This window comes from Homalodisca vitripennis, chromosome 5, assembly GCF_021130785.1.
Source record: "Homalodisca vitripennis isolate AUS2020 chromosome 5, UT_GWSS_2.1, whole genome shotgun sequence".
In the NCBI taxonomy this organism is placed as follows: domain Eukaryota; kingdom Metazoa; phylum Arthropoda; class Insecta; order Hemiptera; family Cicadellidae; genus Homalodisca; species Homalodisca vitripennis.
Genome location: NC_060211.1, coordinates 128,476,902 through 128,491,537, shown reverse-complemented (window position 1 = coordinate 128,491,537; position 14,636 = coordinate 128,476,902). Strand labels below are relative to the sequence as shown.

Genomic DNA, 14,636 nt, shown 5'->3' with positions numbered 1-14,636 from the left:
CAGTTTTTAAAAATTTGTTTGTCCATCCATGCGTTTTTTTTGGTTTGTATAAGTTGCTGGAAGCGTTGAAATAGACATGTTTTTAAACGCACGAGGCTTAGCAGACTTGCCAATGACAGTTAGTTTTAATTTATGGCTTCCCGACGCGTTTGAAGCGGCTAGCACAGTCAGTCTCTCTTTGCTTTTTTGTGACCCGGAGCAGCTTTTTCCTCCCGTGAAGCTAGAGTTTTTGATGGCAAAGTTTTAAAATTCAAACCAGTTTCATCACAGTTGTAAATCTGATCAGGTGTTAAATTTTCACTTTTAATAAGATTTTTTAACTTTTCACAGAACTGAACAACTGCCTCGGAATCCGCCGAAAGTTTCTCCCCACAAATTCTAACTGCCTCACGCCATAACGTTTTTTCCAACGGTCAAGCCATCCTACACTTGCCGTAAAATCTTCCTCACCTTGATTGATTTCATTGCGAAAGTACAATGCCTTTTCCTGTAAAATAGGTCCGGAAATAGGACAACCTTTGTTTCTTTGTTGACAAAACCATAAAAATAGGGCCTCGCTAGTTTTTTCATACTCTGCTTTCTTCATAGACTTCCGCTCATTAGTACACTTTTCCGAGCACTTGTCTGATGCAAATTTTTAAATTTTATCGCGATTCCTTAGCCAGTCACCAACTGTCACTTCACCAACTCCGTACTCGTCAGCTAATTTTTTTAACGTTTCACCTTTATCAAGTCTTTTAAGAGCTTCTAGTTTTGTTTTTATCGGTACAAACTTTCTTTTACTTTTTGAACTCATAGTTCACTGTACAATGAACACATAAACACTTCAGAAAATACTAAAACTTAATATTTAGACAACAAGTACTGTACGTTGTAAATAACAGCCGGGTAAGCGCACTGCGATCGTAATCTATAACAACCGTACCGCAGGCGAACGTGATGAGCAACGGACTGATTTATTTTTAGACAATACGGGGCGCAATGTTCCGTGGCCTTGACAATAGGGTGGGGGTGGGGCGTTGCAAATGAAGTGGCACTGATGAGTCAGGCGGCCGGCTTCTCCAAGTAGCCTAGCACTCAGTTTACAGACATGCGCTCGAGTGTGTTGTACAAATAGGTCAATTTCACATTTTATTTTTTTTACATGTGTTGGCTCGGATTTAACGGAACCTCGGACTATCGAGACTCGAACTATCGGGACTCTACTGTACATATAAAAGGTTGAATCCTGGCGGAGCAAGTACTTTTTGTGATTCAATGTTTGTTGAAATTAAATTAAGCTCTTGCCATTTATACAAATTTAATGAGCATAAATAAAATTCATTTTATAGGTATTTGGTCTTTCGATCATATGTTAGTTTGGTTATTTAAACACATATGTAAAAGAAACGGCCAAATACAAAATAATTGATTTGTAAAAAGTAAAGGCTCTGTGGTGTAGTGGTAGCACACTCACCCGGCAAGTGATAGATCCGGGTTCGAGTTTCGGCGGAACAAGTACTTTTGCGATTCAACGTTTATTGAAATTAAATTGTATATATATATATATATATAAATATAAAATACTTTGTTTCCACCAGTTCTTTATTACTATTTTACTCTTTAAACATCGTAGACAAGTATACTAGCAAGGAGACTATTTGCCATTACTGCTACATCACCGTACTATTGCCACTCTAGCAAAGTCATGTGAGTTGTCTAGCTGCAGCGTTCAGTTGTCTAATTTTTTACTTGGCTGAGAGAAGGGGCGACATGAGTTCATAAGGTGAGAAAAAATGAAGGATGAATCCCGGTACATGTGTTAGAGCAGTGACATTGCTTTATGTATAGTAGTGCCGTATGTAGCAGAATACCATATACTAATAATAAACTTCTAGGATTATTTTCTAAAAAGTGTACTTTAACCCTAGAACTGGCAATCGTCGCATATGTGGCTCATTTTGGTCTCCCAGAATTGGCATCGCCGCATATGCGGTTCATTTGCACTGTTTTGTTTTCATGACCCATTAAACGTGTAATTATTAACCAATCACGTTTTATCTCACACCAATGTAAAGAAGAAGAATCAATCTACATATTGATACCGGTTTTGTTGGTCTTTGCTTTTATGTTGCATTCTCTTTGTACATTGCAAAATGTTATTCCGCCCCGCACTAGTCTATCGGTAGTTGACAGCTGACGTCAACAACTGTAGCACTTGTTACACGTTTGTTTCATCGTATTTGATCTGTCGTTGCTGCATACTTTGTATAGAAATTTTGCTAGGCAACAGAATATTTTGGTAAAACAGTTAAAAAAATATTTTTTGAAAGTAAAAAAAGTTTTTGTGGTTTTTTTTTCTAATTTATCTAATTTATTTAGGCATATTTAGATTCTGTAGTCTTTTCTGAAAAAATCATGTATAATATGTTACATTTGGAGTAAGTTAATTGGTATAAATACTTGTCTAAAAAACCTATTACATATCAATCTAAAATACTGTGGCATTTCAGGAACAACCATTGCCAGTTCTAGGGTTAAAGAAGTTTGTATTTTATAATAACTGTATGAATGTCTAAAACATCTTTGTTATTTTTATTAAATTTATCTAGTCTTTTAGTAAAACCACTCTGGAATAAACTGTCATATTTATGTTCTAATCAAAATAGACCAACACAATTAATTTCAAAGACTTTACAAGAGACATATAAATCAAAATACACAAGAAAATAATCAACAGATGCAAATAAAAAGTTATATACAACATATATGGTTACTTTTTATTACCAAAGGTAAATAAAGCAATAGAGTTCGTCTGAAAAGAAACTCAGTGCATCTGACATGGCCGGACGCACAATACGCAGTGATCAAATGGTTAAATCTGTGTAAAGATAAAACTGGAAAAATTTTTGTTGGTTCTTATTCTTTTATTTCACCATTGAATTCTGTTCTTTCCAGTACTAAGAACTCCATCCAATCGGCTACTCTCATTAACAAGCTAACGAATTCTTTGAGAGGCACTTCAAGAGTATTATTTCACTTAAGTATTATTTCACATATTACGGATAACCGTAATAGGGCTAACTGTAACTGTGGGCTTGGGGTAGATCAGGCAAGTCATGGCGTTAGCTCAGCTTTTCGTGTCAGACTACAATGCCTCTAGTCATGAATCTTAAACACTGTATGACCAGGTTCAACTTGGTTACCAGCTCCTACCCAAAATCATATTTAAACATTATAGAAACACTTATTACAGTTTAGAACAATCTTGAATATCAAATGGACACATACTGTGCACCTAGTAGGAAAGAGGGTAATACCGATAACTCATGACTTCATTTAGACATAATTTTGTATAGATGTTATCATTTTAAATATGTGCATTTCAATAATAAATGTGTCAAAGTGTATAGTTCCTGAAAAACCGTAGAAGTAATTTATTTGACTATAGAATTTTGTCAATTAATTATATAGATTTTATATGCTCTTGTTTTATAGTCGTGGAAGCTGGGTTTTGGAGCATCTTTCCTGAAAGTGAATGCATTGCCGCCGTTGGTGCAGTGGTTGGTGAAACTGAAAATGTCGATAGTAAACAAGTTCACACTGTATTTCCACCATACCCTGATGCAGCAGACAACACCAATTGAATTCAAAACCATCTGCAGCAAGCACAATATTGAGGGATTCCACAAGTAAGTCCTCAGAACAGAGAGATTGGGTCCTTCACAAAATGGTATTAAAATATATAATTGTGTACAAAAATGGTTTGATTGGAAATGCATTTACAATTTTGTGGTATGCACTAAACATACAATTTTTTTAACTTTAACTCTTTTCACTCGGATCTAGACATTGTAAAAACATTAAATATAGAGTTAAAAATATAATAATAGCAATAAAGTAAAATAGATACTGCTTCTCCTCTAAGTTTAATATTAGTAGTTTTAGAAACTCATTGACCAATAACTCATAATTATTTTCACAAATCATATGTTTGAGTCTGCAGCAGCGCACATTGAGGCAAAGTCTGCTGAATCGCACATCATCATGATATACTGTCCTATAGTAAGTCAGTTCTTTAATCAATAAAACACAGGTTACAGGGCCTGCAGCGGCGGTATGATGCCATGACAGTTATGTTGCTGTTTGATCCAGCTGGGGTATCAGACTATGGACCTGCCTACTAGAGAGCCCTTCCCATATTGAGGCAAAGTCTGCTGAATCTCACATCATCATGATATACTGTCCTATAGTAAGTCGGTTCTTTAATCAATAAAACACAGGTTACAGGGCCTGCAGCGGCGGTATGATGCCATGACAGTTATGTTGCTGTTCGATCCAGCTGGGGTATCAGACTATGGACCTGCCTATCAGAGCCCTTCCCACATTGAGGCAAAGTCTGCTGAACCTTACATCATCATGGTGTACTGTCCTATAGTAAGTCAGTCCATTAATTAGTAAATCATAACTCTGATTATTTTGTATATTTTGATTTAATCTTTACAATCGCCCACCCAAAACTCAAAACAGCAGTAAAAAAATTTGAAATGCTGATTTTTCTAGATGTGTTGTAAATGATCCAACCTTGTTTATTGACTGAACGTGTGTAAGGAACCGTAAAATGTAATTAATATCTGTCTCTCCACACGATATCTAGAAAATAAACAGAGCTGTAGAATTGGAATTTTGCATGGAATTTAATTTCTATACAAAGAAATCATATGACATTTTATAACATACTATAAAATATTAACAGTTATGAGATTATGAGCTCACTTGTTCCCATTGAATGAAACAGAGCATTCGGACTGGTCTTGTGATAGTTACTCCAGCCTGTATTATAGTCTGGTCTTGAATTTACTGGATACTTAAAACTTGGTGATTTGGCATCACTTTGTCATACCATAACCAATATACCTCTCCTGCCATTATAGTTTTAATTAGATCCACACTTTTGCTAAAGTCAACTAATTAATAGTAATGGAAAAATGAAAATGGAACACTTTTAGCTTGTGAATGTTGAGTTCAGCTCCAGTTCACCTTCCTTTTAGTGCGGCGTCTGGAATCTGATGCTGTCATAGACTTGACTCCTGGAATGTTCATCTGAAGAGATCTAATGAAATGGCATCTGTACAGACAATGAGAATACCTCAGCACCTAGTCTACACTATATTTTGTCTCTGATGTCAAAATGATGGAAAGAGTTGTTTTGAGCTTCTTCTTTGCCGACTATTTTTGGAGATGAACATGACACCAGAGTCAAGTCTGTGACAGCGTCAGATTCCAGACACTGCACTGAAAAGAAAGTGAACTGGAGCAAAACTCAACACTTACATTGAATAAACCCATCCCACCTTTAGCTTTTCTGGAACATAACATGGACACCTAATGTTAGTATGGTATCTACCCTTCTCTAATTTACCTTTTAGATTAATCTTTGAAACTTTTTATGACTTTTCAGAAATTATTGGAGCAGTTGCCCACAATCAGCAAGGCTATCAGTGAGAAATCAGCTGATTTGGCTACCATGGACCGTGTCGTCTGCTGCTACAGTACCAAGGTATGTTGTTTAGCCCTTTGATGTTTTACTCCATATCTAATAAGCTGTCACTTCCTGCTTTGTAGGTGAATTGACATATTTGGTACATGTATGATACTACATTAAAATAATAGTTTCTTGACCTATATTTGTTATAGTCAAAACTTTAGTAGTCAGTAGCAAATAAACATTTGAAGTACCATAAATGCTTTTGACTTCTCAAATCTTGCTTTAGACTATTGTTTGCTATTGTCAGTTGTGTTACTAAATAGTATTTTTAATCAAATTTTACAGGATTACGCTAAAAAAAAGCACAATTTGTACGTGTTTCCCTCCCATGGTAAACTTCCTATTTCAATTAGTTTTTATATTTAGAAGTGGAAAAAATAATGAATAAGTCGTGTTGGACACTAAGCTCAAGTTTGCTAGGGAATCAGTTCTTTTGTTCATATGAGGGAGTCATATCCCAAGAAACAGTTACATTGTTGATTATGCCAGGGAAAGAGACTACTTGATAACAATCCCAAACAAGTTTGTAGTTGAACACACTGAGTCCAATGTCCAGTGGTACCTTGCTATCTGTGAAAATGCTAATCGTCTTACTCCTATACCGCAGACAAAGATTCTCACGAGCATGATCAATAATGGCTGCAACTTCTGCCTAAAAACTCGTGGGATAAGGACCCATAGGGCCCACCCTCTCTGCAAGGTCTCACTCCTAAAACCCTAGCACACTTTATTGTTTAAGAGCCGTCCGTAAACCATTCAAGCTCTACTGGTGTAAGAGGTGTCTTTCCCTCTGACTAAGCCTCCCTAGAAGCTATCACAGCCCTGAAGGGTTTGTCGAAGGCAGACGAGTTTGTTGTAGAAGTAAGCTTATTTTTTATTGCTGCAATGAATCTTGTAAAACCAATTAAAGTGGTACATTGTTAATGCTAACCATGAGATTGATAAGGATTTTGCTTAAGTATGTTTCTTGTATTTTCCTTCATTTTGTTTAAATATAATAGATATTCATTTGTTCAGTAACAAGCTATTAACCCTTTCCGCTCGGATGGGCAGCAGTGCTGACCAAATATGGCTTCTCGTAGGCTCGTATTATTTTAGCGCGTACTGTCCACTCAGATCGGATGGGCAGCGGTGCTGTCCACTATGGCGCCAGCGTACACACAGCAGCCATGTCATTGTTGTGTCCCCACTCGGATTTATTTTCGCTGCGTCATTGATACTGTGCCTTTTAAAAAGTTAAATGGATTTAAAGGTCCAAAGGTAAATAATAATGTAGTCGAAAAGTATTACAATGGAAATGTTATATTTCTATAAACTAAAATGAGTTACAATGAGTATTAATAATGTGACAGTAAATAATTATAACATGATAAAAAATAAAATTTAACTGCTTATTATTGTTCCGAATACAAATTTAACTGCAGGCTAGTTGTCATCTTGTTGTTGAAATATTTGAGATGAATGGTTCTTTTCAAAACAAACACCGATGTGAAGACCGGGCTCATTTTCACGAGTTTTGCAATAAAACTTCACTCTTTTCCTGGTGCCGCCTTGTGCTCTGCTGCTACACACGACGCAATTCTTCACTTTTCTACCTTCAAGAGGATATGGTAGATGAAGTTTCCCATTTAGTCGGGAAATGTCTTGCAATTGGGATGGTCTTCCTTTTTTATTTTTGTTCCTTACATCGCCAACAAGCTCTAATACCAGTAATTAATAATAATACCAGTAAAACCAGGTATTAATACTGATATATTTACACTTTTATTTACAGTTATATTTACACTGATATCTACAAAACTTCATTTACACTAATATTTAATAAAATTGTACAATACTAAGAATATTAAACAATCCGTTCTAATAATGCGTGTGGGTTAACTCACTAGTGACAATGTGGTTAAAAGCGCGCTAAAACGAAAGCCTAGAATGCAATATTGACCAGATGATCAATTTCCAAGCTTTGTAATGAAACAGCTGATTGATATTAATGCGTTGTATTTAAAAAAAATACGTCAGAATAAAAAAAAGAGTTTATAACTTGTGGTCAACGCTGCTGTTCATCCGAGCGCTAGTAGGATTATTCAACGGACAGCACAGCTGACCATCCGGTCTCTGAGGACATTCTAACATTACCGCTCCGAGCGGAAAGGGTTCACATTATTCCCAAAGAATAAGATTTTCTTGAATCATGCATATAACTAATCTTTTTTGAATTAACATGAACTTTTTAGTTTAACAAGTTACTGATTATATACTTTTTTGTTTTCTAGGATCAGAGTTCCTACTTCATGACCAGCCTGGACCCAAGAGTCACTCTAGTTTTCGTGTTTGATTCCAAAAAGGATGAAAAAGAAACATCATTGTGTAAAAATATAATGGAACTCAGTGTTCAGCTAAGAACTAGCAACAGTGTTTTCTCTAAACTTAAATTAAATAACAAGTGAAACAGATTTTTGTATACGGTCAGTGAAACACTGTTCTCTGTTGAGAAAGTTGAATTTGTTGGAAAGTTGGATCTATAAATGGATAGCAGATTTACGTATTCAGGTGTTTATCCTAAAAATACCTAATGAAAATGCATATATTATATATTTACGGAACAATTTTACAGAAGAGATTTTGTGAATTTGTAGAGTTTATCAGGAAGAATTGCTGTGGACATTTGTCTTTATATTAAATGTTACAACCAAACTAAAACTATAAGCCTTGAGATTTGCCTTGTCTTTTTTTTAAACTCTCTAGAGTTTTGCCGTAATATTAAATTAAATTTCCATTTAGAGTGTAATAGATTATTAGTAATATATACATATAATCCTAAACACTACGTTTGATCATAATTTAGTGAATACGCATGAATTATTTTGTTGTTTAAATAACAATTGGCTCTCACCATAGTTTAAAGTGTACTGTAATTTGTATAACGAAATATCTTAACCATTTCAGTTTCATATCTGATAGTACCAGACTCTTATATCAGTTTCAGCCAATCACTGTTTAGTTAAATGTTGTCACACTTTAACCCAGTAATAGCAGACAGTTCACTAGACAATATGTTAGTTGGGAAATGATTGCCAAGCTTAAAATGTTAATGAGGTGTTGTCCTCAAGTTTATTGTTAATTAAAATGTGACAGTGTTCCTACAGATTTATTTTTTATAAAGATTTTATTTATTCACAATGTTTTTCTTTTCATCTCAAAAACTCATTACTAGAGAATATTATCCAGAAGAAAACCATGAAATGAAATAGGCACTAATGGAGCTTAATAACAGTTCACCCATCAAAATGTATGTGACCCTTTCTAATAGGTTGCTAACTCAGTGCAAAAGATTGTTTTATTACAGAATAATAAATAAAATTAAGTCTCGATTTCACAATATCATGACTATTGGTATGTCGAAAGAAAATTACTGATGCCGTAATGTGCTTTTATATATTTTATGATTGTGCATTGCCATGAACCTGCTGTGTCTATTAATGGACAAGAGATGATAAATACCAATATATATATATATATATATATATATATATATATATATATATATATATATATTGGTATATATTATTAGATACAAATAATACAGAAATTGGTATTGAATTCAGAAACAAAACCACAAGTTTGGTATTTATATCCAAATAACATTTTTTTTTTTATTGGTTGATCATTAATTCTGGCACAAAGGGAAAATATCCATTTCAAATATTATTCTGGGAGGAGGGGTTGGTATAAAGATAATTACATGTATCCTTAATGTTAAATTTCAAAAGTAGGCACTTATATATATCATTTAAAAGTTCTCTAAGAAATCCAAAATATGTAAAACTGTTAGTTTTTTCTATATAAAATTACTTGTGATTTTTTAAAACTCTAGTCTCTAATTGATGTGTAGTGTACTATCAAGAAGTAAAGCAGCAAATGTAAAATTTGCCTAAATATTAAACTAAAACTTTAAATGCATACAAAAAACCAATCTAGTTATAAAAATTAAGTACAAAAAATTATTGTCTGGAGTTTTAGAAACTTAGAAATAAAAAATACCTATGCTGAAATTTTATATATATATATATATATATATTTTTTTTTTTTTCAATAAACATTCAATCACAAAAAGTACTTGCTCCGCTGGGACTCGAACCCGGATCTCTCACTTGTCGGGTGAATGTGCTACCATTACACCACAGAGCCGTTACTTTTTACGATTGAATTATTTTGTATTTGGCCGTATCTATCACATATGCGTTTTTAAATAACCAAACTAACATATGATCGGAAGACCAAATACCTGTCAAACGACTTTTATTTACATTAAATTTGTATAAATGGCAATAGCCGAATGTATATATAATATATAAATATATATATATATATATATATAGGGTGGCACAAAAAGAACACATGGATTTTTAAAAGCTATAAGTTGGTTAATTTTAATTACACCAAAACAATCATCAATCAACCCAATTTGAGAGTCGGGTGTTAACAATTATAAAACACTTAACTAATTTAAAAAAATAACATCGGAAAGATGGCGTCCTCCTGCATGAATACACATCAGAAGTCTCTCTTCAAAGTTTTCCATAATTTTGTTCAAAGTGTCCTGTGATACAGCGGCAATTTCTTCACTTATTGCAGCCTTCAATTCTTCGAGTGACCGAGGTTTACGATGGTAAACTTTGAATTTCAGGTGTCCCCATAAAAAGAAGTCGCACGGCGTCAGATATGGCGAACGTGCAGGCCAATGGAGATCGCCGAAACGTGAAATCACGTGACCAGGAAACATTCCTCGAATGACAGCCATAGATTGATTACTCGTGTGGGCTGTGGCTCCATCATGTTGAAACCATGTTTGTTTCATATTAACCCCAAAAGCTTCAAGATTTGGCTGCAAAAATGTGCGTAGCATTGTCATGTAACGTTCATGAATTAACAGTGACAGTTTGGTCACGCTCTTAAAAAAAATAAGGTCCAATGATGCCAATTTTAGAGACCATACCCACACCATACCGTAACTTTAGGACAATGCAGTGGTTTTTGATACATTTCCTGTGGGTTGTGAGCTGCCCAGTAGCGGCAATTCTGCTTGTTTACTGAGCCATTCAAGTGGAAATGAGCTTCATCACTCAGCATCACAACATTATTAGTCATATCCAACGACATCAAGCATTCTCTCGCAAAAAACTCTTTGTTCGTGAAAGTCACGTTCATGGAGCCTCTGAACAATCATTATCTTGTAAGGGTGGAATTGTAACTCACATGTCAGGATGCGCTGTAGCGATCGATGTGATATCCCCAAGGACGGAGCACGCCGTCTAGTCGAGTGGTGAGGACTTTCAATAACTGAGGCTCTGACACGTTCAACATTTTGCGGAGTTCGCGCCGTATGAGAGCGACCAGTCGATTTACTCTTCAACACTGATCCTGTTGTACGAAACGAGTTAACCCAACTAAGTATCGAGTTGCGATGAGGTACCGAACCGTTACGTGCAACATTAAACTGTAAACGAAATTTTTGTTGAACAGTGATGACAGATTCATTTGATTTGAAATAGTGTTCAACAGCGAACACGTGATGCTGCACGTTCCACTGTTCCATTGCTACTAAAACTGGACGCTCTAACCAACAAAATGGTGTCGCTCGGCGGTCACTGACCGCTCCCCTCCACTGGTACTTCGTTACTCAAATCCTTACTGCGTACTTTTTGCGCCACCCTGAATATATATATTTATATATTAGAAAAATTAGAATTGAATAAAAAAATTTCATCACCATGATAGCTCAAGAGGAGTGAATCTAGTGTCTAAACTTACTTTGCTTTTTGTTACTTGTTCAGTAAAAATACAATAGGCATTAATTTTATTGTAGTCGATATAAAACATTAAGCTCAGGATCTCATATTATATTGAATTTATCTAAATTTTAAACATGAAATTACGAGTTGAACCCTGAGTGAACCACATTTAGTGGTTAACAACAATTTCCACATATAGGATTGAATTATACAGAGTGAAAAGTGAGCATTTTCTCAGTGTTGATTAAGGTAGTGAATGTAAATATTTTTTGCCATTAAATTTAGGGTCATCAATGTTCCATTTACAAGGAAATTGTGAATTTATTGTATACATGTGGTCTGCTAGTTTTCCTATCAACTTATAGGTCTGGGTAGGAAACCGCAAAGCAACCTAAACAAAATTTTATTATATGCTTGTGTAAAAAAAATGAAAATAAGGTATAATATTACAAGAATTATCAAAATTCTTTTTGTTTGCATTGAAATAAAGCCAAGCTCTTCCAAATCAATTGTGTAGCCTTTACAAACAATTGTGGGGTTTCCTCACTTCTGCTAAGCAGTTACAGTGTGCAATATGAGTATGTTTACATAGTTTATTTATGTCTTATAAATTTAATCTTTTAGGTAACCTCAAAGGATGGCCCTGATACAGGAACCCTGGATTTGTAAGGGTAAAGTATAGGGTAAGGGGTTAAACTTGTAAGCAAGAGCATGTATTGCTGTAAGTAACACGGTGAACAGCATTCCTGTTCTAGAATTTGTTCCAAGAATCTTTCCACCTCCAGGTTGTTTGGGACTGGCACTGGACGAACCCTGATGATGTGGATTCTACACTAGAGAGATGGCTGCTTAGGTGGATCATGGTGGAAAGATTGGTATGGAACCAGTGATTGGCTGTAATGATAACTCGCATAGTAGGCATGTGGCAGCACTAATGCAAACAGAAGAAATAAGGCACTTCTGGAGTATATAATATTCCGTAGTTTGGTGATTGCAAATGTGGAAAATGCTCCTATACAAGAAGAGAGGTGATAGACGTGACCATGATGATGGAGGGTATGGTTACTTAGATACATGGCTGGCAAACTTGGTATACTAGTGAGGCTCTTGCACTGTACAACCGCAAGGTTCGTACGGCTAAGAGATAACGGACAGATAGGACAGTTGACTTTCAGCAGGGGTTGGATATTCTCCTTCCCTGACTGTGGAGGCTATTCAGGACCTATGTGGTCCTCTGGTACATTCCTCTGTCCTTGGAGAGTATCCAGGGTGTATGATTGGTTATTTTCAGCAGTTTTTAGAACTGATGAAGTTGTAAACTGGTTGGCCTCATGGTATACTTCTGGGGTGGGAGAAAGGCCCTTGAGGCTTAAGTGCATGGCAATAAGCCACCCCTCAAGAACAGGGAACCCTGGAGGCCAGAGGAGGGATCCATTCTCCCAAACCATCATCTTGGATACTGTTAGTCGAGAAATCAGAAAATGTATATTAATTGAAACCATGATGTATAAATTTTCAAACATGACAAAGAGAATAGGACGAAGACAAATATGTAACCAGCCTATAGAAATAGAACAGAACACCAGAAATAAGAAATAATACACAATGGAAATGGGAATTGCTGGGACATGAAGTCAAAACATGATGTGTAGGGGTGAGTTGGCATCCTGTTATCGCTTAACTCTAAATTTGTTTGATAACTATTAATTGACAACACATGTAAACTATTAATAAAATATGTTTTTTTCCACAATCCCTATCTATCTTAAAAATATGCACACTTCTATCAGAATCATCCTGTACATCAAATGAAAGCCTGAGAGTCTTTCAAGAAGTAATCTTTGATGGTTGTAATCAAATCTTCAAAGCTACAGATTATAATTATAGAATTCTTTTATAAATAGACAGTGTATTTTACGGCAAAAAGTTATTTGTACGAGCACCTGTTACAACAATATGCTTCAGTACAAGGGTAATACAAAACATACAAGACTGCATGACATATATTTTATTGTCTTATTTAGCAACCAGGTAAAAATGTTTAAAATGCCCTTTTCCCTCAAAATATAAAAATATAATTTACCCAATATCCTCATAATATTATAATATTTTATAGTTATTTTATAATAACACAAATTCCTTCAATCTGATTATCCAGGATTTTTTGTTAAGATAATATCATTTCAAAGTCATGTGGATGATGTTTTGCAGCAAATGTTTAACATATGGTAACAGTTTGAAGGCTTTTAAATATAATTTTCTAACTTGCAATTTATATATTATAATATACTCTATTTTTACAAGAGAATGATAAGCGACATTTTATATCTATATGTGTTACACTTAAAGATTTTTTTTATTAACTTTAGAAAGTGAGTTTACAAATTACAGTACAAATTTAAGAATTTCTTATTTCTAGAGTTATATTATATATAATATATCCTTTATTATAGTGAAAATATACATTATATTTATTGTATAACTTAAATTTACTTGACCATGGTTAAAATGTCATTTGGAGCACTAAATTTTAAATTCTTAACTAACATTTAACAAATAAAGGTATCATCTTAGATTAATAGATGAAATTTAAACATACAACTAAAACCTGCAGGTTAACTTCTTATAGGTATTTGTAAAGCTAAATTAATCTCCATAAACTAAGGTAGGTTTGGAAGGTACAAAATTACAAGTCACAAAATCACAATAACTATTAAGAGCCAAATAATTACAAAAAGGTAACATTCAAGATTTAACGGTACAACGAATCAACATCACAGCCTTAAAAGTTAAGTATAAAACTACTTCTAAATCACTTATTACTTACTTAATAGTAATTCAACCAATTAGTGAAGTGCTAATTCTAATTAAAATCTTTCTATTCTTAGTGGTATTAATAATTCTTGATTATTCCAATATTTCTTCGATTCCAAAGCCTATAGGCTACTTCTAAGTAGGAATGGATAAATTCCATGTTTTTCGTTTTATTGGTACCCAATCAAGATTGTAATGATCGTTGTAATAATTAGTCAATCAGAAATAAATGTTATTACTTTCGATTTATTGGCGCTCAACGGTGTATTGAAGAACTGATGTTTTAACCGAAAAATGGGAATACAATGATAAAATGGGAATGTAATGATTGTTGTAATAATATTGTCATATCAGAAATAATTGTAACTTACCACAAGAGATTTTCATTACTTATAATGATAATAATGACAGTAAAAATAAGATGTAAAAGTTAATATGTGGTACTACTAAATGATACAGGATGGTGCTATATGACAAAAAATTATCACAACACCAAAATGAAT

The 14,636-nt window shown here is 34.3% G+C and overlaps 1 protein-coding gene across 1 annotated transcript in view; it reads left to right on the top strand.

Moving 5' to 3' along the window:
* LOC124362874 (KICSTOR subunit 2-like) overlaps positions 1–8,707 on the top strand; it is a 36,961-nt gene extending 28,254 nt beyond the window's left edge. The window contains exons 6-9 of the mRNA XM_046817740.1: positions 3,478–3,671; positions 4,263–4,416; positions 5,441–5,539; positions 7,801–8,707. Coding sequence (XP_046673696.1) covers positions 3,478–3,671; positions 4,263–4,416; positions 5,441–5,539; positions 7,801–7,974 — 621 coding nt within the window. The 3' untranslated portion in view covers positions 7,975–8,707. The remainder of the gene's footprint in view (positions 1–3,477; positions 3,672–4,262; positions 4,417–5,440; positions 5,540–7,800) is intronic.
* The last annotated feature ends 5,929 nt before the right edge of the window (positions 8,708–14,636 follow it).